The sequence below is a fragment of the Nicotiana tomentosiformis genome, chromosome 8 (genome assembly GCF_000390325.3).
Source record: "Nicotiana tomentosiformis chromosome 8, ASM39032v3, whole genome shotgun sequence".
NCBI lineage: Eukaryota > Viridiplantae > Streptophyta > Magnoliopsida > Solanales > Solanaceae > Nicotiana > Nicotiana tomentosiformis.
In genome coordinates, this window is record NC_090819.1 from 129,182,490 (window position 1) to 129,193,379 (window position 10,890).

General features: G+C 33.3%; 1 protein-coding gene across 1 annotated transcript; it reads right to left on the bottom strand.

Moving 5' to 3' along the window:
* Positions 1–5,910: 5,910 nt before the first annotated feature.
* On the bottom strand, positions 5,911–10,740 carry LOC138898138 (uncharacterized). Its single transcript, XM_070184177.1, has 6 exons — positions 10,663–10,740; positions 6,993–7,073; positions 6,787–6,840; positions 6,468–6,623; positions 6,050–6,190; positions 5,911–5,931 (listed from the first exon to the last, which is right to left on the bottom strand). Exons 1-6 carry the CDS (start codon positions 10,738–10,740, stop codon positions 5,911–5,913), a joined length of 531 nt encoding a protein of 176 aa, XP_070040278.1.
* Positions 10,741–10,890: the final 150 nt, after the last annotated feature.

Genomic DNA, 10,890 nt, shown 5'->3' on the forward strand with positions numbered 1-10,890 from the left:
AATGCAAGAAAGAATCATAGGAACCAAAGTATAATCACTCCCTTCTGAGGTCAGAGCCTCAACTACACCTGCCAAACGGATGTCAATGCGTCCCTCTCTTTCCGGGAAAACTACACGCCCCAAAAAAGTGACCATAAATGCAAACCTTCTATGTATCTTCCATGTTTCCTTATCTTCCTTCGATTTCAATTTTTCCACATTCCTTTCGAAATTGCATTCTAGGCCATACAACTGAAACAAAAGGCCCAACTTAACCCATTTGACTCCTAGACCTTCGTATTGTCCGTAATTTATGTTCAAAAGCTTTAGAAACCTACCCTGATTCATATTTTTTGGTACTATGGGCCTTTGGCGGCGAAGGTTGCGGCCCCACCCCTAGAAATGGGAGATTTCCTCCAAGGTCGGAGTCATTTCACAGTCGGTAAAACGGAACACATTATTTTCAGGATCCCAATGCGGAATCAAAGCTTCAATCACATCCCTCCTGGGCTTTATCGTAATCATGTGAACCAAATGTCCCAAGTATTTCTTTATCTGGTTCCGCTCATATTCCTTAAAGTCTCTCCACCAATCCCACAACAACTGTGGTATCTGATCGACAATCAGAAAATCTGGTATCCCTTCTGATCTGGGCCTCTTTTCAGACCTACCTCTTTCCCCACTCATGGTATACCTGTCTAACCAGACACGGGGTTAGGCCTTGATCAAACATATTATTGACACACAAAAATTCTGATTTCTCGGGTTTTGACTCCATAAAAGAATATAAATAAATAAACAAAAACTCAACTGTGGGACTATAAAAAATATTTTTGGATTTGGTTTTTTTTTTTTTTTTTCTAAGGAAAGAATTGTAAACAGGGAATTAAGGAAAAGAAAAATATTTTTGATTTTTTTTTTTTGAAAATTGGGGCCGGAACCGATGAGGTTTGCCTACGTATCTCACATCCGGTGAGAATCAGACCCACGTAGTTCGGTGAAAATCAACCCCCCTTTTTTTTAATGAAAATTAATCTTCAAAAACCATATGCGCTAGACTACATCATTTTTTCTCTGTTCGTTCAACTGTTTTATGCTAAAAGTCGGTCGACATGCAAGCCTCCCAAATAATGCAACAAGTAGCACATAACCTGACATAATGGTCTCAACTAGGTACCTGTCCTAAAACAGAACTCGGCCCATGAGTCGACTACTGTTAAGTCAAATGCACATGATGCAAATAAAGCACAACCTACTAGGGGTATTCATTGCTTGTGGCTTGTTCTTCTAAATTTGTAAATCCTAAAGGAGATGGTATCTAGACCTGGCTTACTCGGGCGGACAACCCGAGCCGAGGAGCGTCAAGCATTACCAGTAGTAGAACAACACTGGCTAGCTAACGGCTCTCCCGCCTAAACATGTGTGACTAAATCCTTCACCAGAAGCTGGTAGGCTAACTGGCTTTATCTCAAGACAGAAAATTTGTGATGCTGGTAGGCAAACACAACATAACTAATTATCAGAAGACTCAGAGGGATGCGAGAGAAGATACAATTTATATGTACAGTTCAGCAATATCAAAACGGTAAAAACTCGACAAGTAGCACATTAGTCCCAAATAAATCACAATATATACAAAAATTAATAAAGTCAAATAAAGTCAATGTACAAGCTCGAATTCTTGAAGTTCCCCAGCAGAGTCGCCAGAGCTGTCACACCTCCTTTTTACCCCCAAAATGATAAAATGAGTATTATTGATTGTGGATGGTGGGTTAAAGAGTTTTTCCAATTAAAGTGACAAACTTGAATAGGGATTATTTTATTTATAGAGTCGCCGCTTGAAATTGATTTTTGGGTGTTCCAAGTCACCTTTTGTTTGAATCTCTAGTCAAAGGAAGATTTGACTCTTTTATTATTGGTCTGCAAAACAAACTCTGGGTAAGGAATTCCGTTGACCGGAGAGAAGGTGTAAGGCATTCCCCGAATCCCGTGATTCTAGCACGGTCGCTTTATTGACTACAACTTGGCTTGAATTAATTTTAGATAAATTGTGATTTATTGGTTTCCATGTTTTATCTATCCACTTTAATTATTCAAATATAGAATTATCTTTGAAAACGAATCACGTGTGTGAAGCCGTTTTATTTATTATGTCAAAATCATGTCACTCGCGCGCGTACGCCATTAATAGCGTTTTTATTATATAAGATTGGTTTTTGTCAAAGTTGCGTGAAACACAAACTTCGGTTTTAATTTTGGAAATAACAATCATGCCACGCGGACGTATATATAATTGCGATACATTAATTAAAAGCGTACCTAAAGCACTCTAACAGTGTTCGTTATTCTTCCTAAACTTTGACATTATTGTGAGGCATAATTTATGAAAAAGTAGGCTCTATCCGGGTTAGATTGTAAATAATTGTCCATTATTGCTAATCCTTTCATTATTCAATTAATCTTTGCAATTTTCATGACTAACAAGAAGATGCAGTAACAAACATGAGACAAACCAAGCGAAAATGATTTTTATGGCAAAACATTCATCACTCTTCATTTTTATAGTTTGGGGTTAAAAATTCAGAATTAAGCACTTATATTCTTCACAACAAAGTTAAGAGAACACAAAAATATTCCACCACACAATAAAATAAAATGTATTAACACGAAAAATTCAAACGACACAGCCATAACATATTATAGACATTTAACCAAGCATGATCTTCCGAGCAAAACGGTAAAGAAGAAAATAACGGACCTTTAAAACCTTTCAATATAATAAAGATCTTCAAACTGGTTTATAAGAAGAACGTGACGCTAGCTGAACACGAACAAACCGTAAGACGGAGACCACAACGGAAATCTCGAAGCTCAAGCGACTCAAACGACGACCTTCGTTTACTGAAGACTGCCGATTTCAGAGTTTCTTTACTGGTAGAAATGGACCTCGAGGTGATGTGAATGGTAGCTAAAGGTGAGAAATTTTATGGTATTTTTGGAGAGGAGGTCGTCTGATTCGTCGGGGTGATGTGAATGAGATTTTTTTTTTTCCGGAAAAATCTGTTTCCCCTCTTCTCCGCACTGCTCATTGCCCTCCCCTTTTTAAAGGGAGGGGTGCTCCTTTTGTCTTCTTTAAGGAATAGGGAAGATGTAGGGGGGACCATCATGGGTGGACAAAACATGGGGGGGGGGGGGAGGGGACAAAGCATAGGGGACAAAAACAATAGGGGGACAAAACATGGGGGACAAAAACAATGGGGGGACAAAACATGGGGGACCGGTATGGTGGGGACACGCGCGGAAAGACGGGAGCGGGAAATATTCAAACACGGTAAAAAATTAGGTGCTCACACTTATAAATAGGAATCTTGTAACTCATAGGTGATAGGCTTAGTTAGTCTTTTTCATTTTTGATTTTGATGTAATAACAGGATCGCAGACTGAAAATCTCGACGGAACGGTATCTCACTCGACTCTCTCATCCTCTCCACACACTCCATCACTTTTAAACTACACGTGGCCTGATTCCTTTATAGCCAAGGATATGTAGGCAGCTCAGATACCAGGGCTCGGTCACAATCTTTTTGAATAAGTGTCGGGTGAGAAATCAATTACGTCGCTTACTTATTTCTTTGCTCAAAAACACTTTGTGTTTCCAAGCAAAGAGGGGCAGCTGTAAGCACGTAATTGTTTACCCACATATTAGAATTGCCTTTAATAGTCCTAGTATTTTTTAGAATATTTATTTGAGTTTATTTCTATAGGATTTCACTTTATTATTAATTTTAATTCTATTTTTTTTTAAAGCACAAAAATTGAAAAATACAAAAATAGTTTCATTTTCTCTATTTAATTTAGGTATTAAGTATTTTTAGAAAGATATTGTTTTTATTATTATTTGAAAATAACAACAACAAAAAATTATTAATTAGTATATTTTGATAGTATTAGTATTAGTATTTTTATTTTTATTTTTTGTTCAATGAGTAAGAAATTAATTTGGGCTAATTGGGAGCTCATTTTCGTATTTTGGTGGCCCAACAAGACAAAGGCCTATTCTTCCCAATCCCTTTTAGCCCAAACCCTTTTCTCACCCATCAAACCCCTCCCTTAATCATGGCCATTGATATACTTTCATCCAAAGGCCAATACTCACTCCCCACTACCATATAAAAACTAAATTAACACCCAAAAACTCTAAGCTAATTCACAAGAACCAAGCCGCTGCGCCGACACCTCATCTTACCGCATAATTGATTTTTTTAACCAAATGACACTCACTACACGCATACACACACAAAAGCTACTTCCATAATCATCACTTTTTCGATTTTGAAGTCTTGGAAACGAAAGCTTTACAAAAGAAAACAGAAGGATTAGAAGGTTTTACTTTAATAATACCTCCAGCTAATTCTTCCTCGTCTCAAAAGCTGATCGAGTATTCCGGTCTAAGCGGAGAGTGTCGATTTATCATCGGCGCGAGGTTTTGTTGGAGGATCCGTCGCGTTCGTGTCCCCGTTAACATCTTTGGTCGCTGCTCAAATTTTCGGCCAGATTCTCATTTGCTTTTCGACTAAACAGAAATGTAAATTCAGAGTTGCATTAATCAGAGATAAATCCGCTCACTAAGGTCCGTTTTTTTTAAACTCTTAGATTTGAATCTTCATTTTGCTTCATCTTGTACTAGTTCATGCCGAGATTGAATAAAACGTGGCCACATTAATATGGTCTTGTATGTTCTGATTTACTCTCTGATTTAAAATGTTGCCATCTTTTCATTTTATGTTTTGGATATTCTGCATATTTGTTAGGAAATGCTTTAATTGTTCATGATTTGGTTTCTTCTTTTTTATTTGTTAGTTGAAAAATGCAAAAACAATTAGTGGTGGCAGTAGTTTAAATATATAGTTTGTTGATAGTATAAGAGATGGATTTAATTTATTGAAATTATATCGTAATAGAGGAGCTGGAGCTTGTTACAATAATATTGGGACATGGTATTGTTTGAGTTTAATAATAGTAAGATAAGTTCGGCCAGAAGCCCAAATAATTTATAGTGATCAAATTGTATACTTCATCTACAAAGTGATATCTATAACTTGTATGCTCCACAATGCATCTCAAATATTTGAGTGAACTAACAATCGTAGCTTGCTTTAGGCGCGATAAATAAAGCATCGTGACTATGGGTATGTTTTCCGTGGCATAATCGCGATACGTAAATTCCAATTCGGGTTAGCATTTCATGTGACCCGACCATAACTTCAAACAACAATAAAATTAACATGTTGTGAATCGCGGGTGCATTTCACGTGGCACGATTCACAATGTGTACTAAAACCATAAATCCAAATTCGGGTGTGCATTTCATGTGACCCAACCATAACTTCAAACACTGATAAAATAAGCATGTCGTAAATCGCAGGTGCATTTCATGTGGCGCGGTTTGCGACGTGTGCCAAAATGACAAGTGTACGACATCGCGACTTGTTCAAACAAACTCCATAAATAATTAAAAGCGGTCAGAAGGCTAAAAAACACAATAGGTTTTAAATATATAATAAGTCAGATAGTTGGGCCAATTATTAATAGTTGAGCGACCGTGCTAAAACCACGGAATCCGGGAGTGCCTCATACCTTCTCCTGGGTTAACAGAATTCCTTATCCGGTCTTCTGTGTTCGCAGACCATAAAATTAGAGTCAATTTCCTCGATCTGGATTTTAAAATAAACCGGTGACTTGGGACACCATAAATATTCCAAGTGGCGACACTAAAATAAATAAATAATCTCATTTCGATTAATGTCACTTAAATTGGAAAAACTCCCCTAATCTCCTCGGAAAAAAGGAGGTGTGACATGTAGCAAAACCTGCCAAGCCAGTGAAGATCCTTTGCTGCCAGAAACCTAACTTGTTTATAGCTTCTTTCCATTAAAAGCCACCAACTAGATCCTTAGTTTTTTTTATTAAAAAAAATGTTAATGTTAATATTTACGAGCTCTCTGAATTATAATCCATATACTCGTACAGACTTGATAAAAGCTCTGAAGAAATGAAATATAAAATGTACCCGATCAATGTACATCATAACCTCCCAAGTATTCCTGCCACGTTGTGAAATAGTATCCTGGTATGAAAGATCAAGAGGTATCTCGTTGTTTACTTGTACAAAGCCAGGACAAAGCGTATTGAAGCAAAGAGCTTTACCAGCCTAGAAAACATGAAGATATATCCGCTACATGAATTCTTGTAATTAATTGAGGTAAACAGTTAAATATAGCTAGTTTCATGAAATCAAGATGGAAATCATCAAGATAAGTTACCTGGAAATGAATAAAAAACCTGGTTTCAGTATCCCCGTATCATGATTATTGAATATTGAGTGTTTTACATAATAAATGTACAATATTCAATGATTACAAATTACAACATTTCCTTCTTCCATGAAACAATTAAATAATTGATGAAAAAGGTCGCGTTAAACTTACTCTCCAACCAACTTGTAAGATATCTGATTCTTTTTGAATTTTTAATCGACTTGCACTGTGTTGCTGACCTTTAACATGAGGATTGTACAAACTAGTTACCATTGCAGCTCCCGCAAATTTATTATTTGGATTATTTGGAGTTCGAGCTATTGCAACCTGAATAAAAGAAATAAAGCTTTGTATTAACTCATACTGCATAGTATCCAAACTAATCTACGTATATACATTAAATCTTAAGTATTTTTTTCTTTTTTTCTTTTTAAAAGTCTGAGTACGACATAAGATGTTTAGGAAATGAGGGGAAATAGAGCTCATGTACCTTATATCCTTGTGAAGATATGTATCTTCCTTTTGGCTCACTATTGTTGTTGCTCTGCATTAAATGGACAACAATATATGATTAGTGTGCCGATAATTGAAAACTAAGCTTGTTTCTGTTTGTGCATGAACTGTAAAATAATTGATTCTCATGTTTAGATATGAATTATTCAAGACATAGGAGTAAATTGACATAAACTATCTTACATCAGCCAATTGAGCGTCGAATGTAACATCTTCTGACGGTGGCATACGTTTTCGTCTAATAAGATCATCCTTTGTAATTCTCTTAATAGGAACAGTTCCAAAAAGGCAACCTCCATCTTTTGACTATATCGTCGCTGACGGACTGGCTGTTGAAGAACCTGAGTTTTGCTTTATCCTAGATAGTGTAGGTTTCATCTATTCAACAAAATGTTTAATTTCATGTCAACGGTATCATATCATCGTAAAAAAAAATTGAAAGTAGAATGGAGATAGAGAAGAGATATGCCTTAGGATGAAAATTATATTCCTTCAACAACGGGTGATCAAATGCAGGTTGTTCGTAGAAAATCTATACAATCGTATAATTCCCCTCTTAGTCCGTGAACAAAAAAATCGTATATTAATGAGTAACCCAAGCTAAACAGTAATTACACATCTGGCTATTCAATACGTAACTTAGACCCAAAACAATTTCACTCAAACATGGTTTGTAGATGATGACTACTCTATTTTTTTTTAATTTATTGATATTATTAGACTTTAAAGTCAAAATATGTTTTGATCAAAGCCATTCTTATGCATTTTGTCTGCTAATTTGCAAGATTAATGTAAACAGAGTAATAAGTATGTAAAGAATATTATAATGTTGAGCGTTCAATTTCAAATACACGAATTTACAACAAGCAAAACAACATAAAGTTCATTTCCCCAAATTTAGGACCTTTTGTACATAGATTCCCAATTTTAATTTTTATTTGAAAAAGTTGATTTGGATGAAGTTTAATGTGAAATTGAAAATGTGTTTGGACATGAATTTTGGGGCAAGTTTTGACATGTTACAAAGTCCTTTTTGCAGTTAAAAAATCCCAATGGCCATGATTTGGCCCAAAAAGAGGTCTTCAGCTATATTTGGGGTTTGAACTTTTGGTTTTCAAAATTTCCCAAAAACTAGATTAATTCTATAAATAAACACATATTTGAATTATTATTTTTTTAAAAAAATTCAAAACTTATGGCCAAATTAAATGCCCAGTTAATTTGATTTGGAAACTCTTCTGGGCAAAAGATCATTCAATAGAGGAATTGCATTTTTTCTACAAAAATGAGATTATCAAATAGAAACAATATTGGCTCAAGAGATTACTAATACAGTGATCATTTTAAATCCAAAACAAATATCTTAACTGTTTTACGGCAGGTTTGTTCATAAGTTTTAGTTGCTTTTCCAACTCTGCATCTTCTAGTTCAGATAGCTTTTTTTCTCCTTGAACACAATTATAACTCAAAAGAAAATATAGCACCAACAAAGTTTGTCCAACAATTCTTTGATGCATCCCGAATTCTTTCATTTTTTGTCTGTGTGAATGTCAGAATGTTTTAAACAATCGAATTAATTATACAATATGAAATCTCTAAAAAGTATACTTGGTTTGCTAGGTATATGAGACCTTTGCTACTGTGAGGATGAAGTTATATAAAGATGTAGAAGAGCGTTAATTTGACTATTATACCATGATATTAAATTTATGTAATCTTCTGAAACATGATTAACAGAATCTACAAAGAAGTTCTTTTAATAAATGTTTATTGCTCATTTCTAAGTAATATCAAAGGCCGGCTCTAACAGTATGGTGGGTAAGGCATGTGCCTTAGGCACCCAATTTTGAGGAAACTCATTTTTCAGAAATAATATATATATTATAGATATTTAAAAAAAGAATATGTAGTAGTACTTTTGTGTTTTTTATATAAATAGAAAGAAAATATTTTAGAGTAAATAAAGTAAAAATTTGACTTACTTAAAAATGATAGATGAATAATTTTCAATTTGAGTTGATTTGATAATTCCATTTTTTACTCCTTTTCTTTCAATCTTACTCTTCATATTCTAGAACCTACATATCTTCAAGTTTATAAAAAATATAATATTTTTAATATTCCAATAGTTCTATACTTTTATTACTTTATAAAAAATATAGTATAGTTTTCAAGTTTTACAGCAAGAATTTTGAAGTAGACAAGCAATAACTAGATATTTTGGACTCAAAGTCTTCATTCTTCAAATTTCCTGAATCAGTAATCGGGTAATATCTTTCTAGTATTGTTTATTTTGGTATTTGGCATTTCATTAATTTTACTCCATACATATCATTTAAAAATTTAAATACTTAGGCCTTACATTTGACTTTGATCTTAAGCTCAAATGCCCCGGAGCCGCCCCGGTAATATCCAAAATAACAATATTAGAACATAGATTTCAGCAGATTAATGAATATTGATTGTTCGACATAATATCCAGAAAAGAACTTTTGACCAGAGATTGTCACTCTCTTTGTCAAAATTTTGAAGATATTTACTTAGCCTCTTTAGTTTTTCCTACTGAACTGGATTTCCCACTTCAGTAGGAAAAGTTTTTCAACAAATTAAAAACTCGATCGTATTTCAATAATTTTTCAATAAATTTCGCATTTTCTTTGTTGACCATGGCACTCTAAAATCCAGAATTTGAGGGTGTTTGAATTTACGTTTAAGATAAAACTAACTTTTAAGCTCTTTTTATTTAATTTCTTAAAAAATATTTTGGCATGTTGAGAAATAGGGGCGGTCCTTCCCTAAAGCACGTAAAGCAACTGCTTTAGATCCCACATTTGTGGGGCCCCATTTATTGTTTCACCTAATATGTTATATATAAGATTTAAAAAAAGTTATGTGAAGTAAAAATGTTTGATTTCATTCTTTAATAAATATAGCAAAGAAAAATTTGCAACTGCTATAATTTCTGTTAAGAAATTGCATTTGAAATGAATATTGAACCAGAATATAGTAAGAAACGTGTGATATATAGGAAGGAATAATTTGATGATAATGTTGATAATAAAATCTCATAAGCTCTCGAAAATTCTTTTAGAATTTATTACTTTTTATACATAGTAGATAAAGCTATTTTTTCATTTTAAAATAGATTTGAACAATTCGAAGCATATGAAAATATTTTTGACTTTCTAATTTAGCTGTAAAAAACTGAAATCACCAGAAGATGGAAATTTGAAGGAAAAAAAAAGTCTTAATCTTGCATGTTCCTTAAAGCATAATAATCAATCTGATATTGATGGTTTAAATTTATTTTCTGAATTAACTGTTTAGAAAAGTAGTACAATTAGAAGATAACAATTTAATTGATATACTCAATCAAATAAAAAGATTTGTTTCTTTTCAAATGCTTATATTGCTTATAAAATAAAGTTTGTAACTCTTGTTATTGTTACTTCAGCGGAATTTTTTTTTTAAAAATTAAAACTGATAAAATCTTACCTAAGATCAACAACGTATCAAGAGAGGTTAAATGGATTAACTATATAGTCAATTGAGAAAGACTTATTAGGAGAAATTAATTATAAGTGTTTTTAATAATTTTGCATCTAAAAAAACTAAAAAATAGACTTCAAATAAAAAATATAATAATTGTTTTGTTCCAAAAAAAGTCAAGATCTCTCATAAATATTGGCTTTAGGCCAGAAAGATGTTAAAATAAGTTAACAGTACTTAAAATAAATCAAAAGCTATAAGTTTGACAATAACAACTTAATGCTTTTTAGTTTAAAAGTTATGCATGTTTGACTGAGCATTTTATTATTATATCCCTTATATGTTTTTATAATTCCAAAAATACCTTCAAATCAATTCCCACAATATTTCTTTTCTCTTCTTTCTTTACTCTACCATGGACATTCTTCTTCCTTGTCTCCATCTTTATCTGGCCTCTCGCAATTTCCCCGTTCTTCAGTTTTTTTTTTTTCATCTTTAGAATTTATTTTGTGCAATCTATTTTTAGTGAGTTGGTATATCATCAAAATTCAAAAGAAAATATTGATATTACTTTTTCCGATAAAAATGGAAA

Bases quoted from the DNA above. Each gene is read 5' to 3' on its own strand.
- LOC138898138 (XM_070184177.1), bottom strand. From the start codon at position 10,740: ATGGAGACAAGGAAGAAGAATGTCCATGGTAGAGTAAAGAAAGAAGAG. The intron at 6,841-6,992 runs GTAAGATAGTTT...CATTTAATGCAG, and splicing joins TCGACGCTCAATTGGCTGAT to AGCAACAACAATAGTGAGCC. The intron at 6,191-6,467 runs GTAAGTTTAACG...CATGTTTTCTAG, and splicing joins TCTTACAAGTTGGTTGGAGA to GCTGGTAAAGCTCTTTGCTT.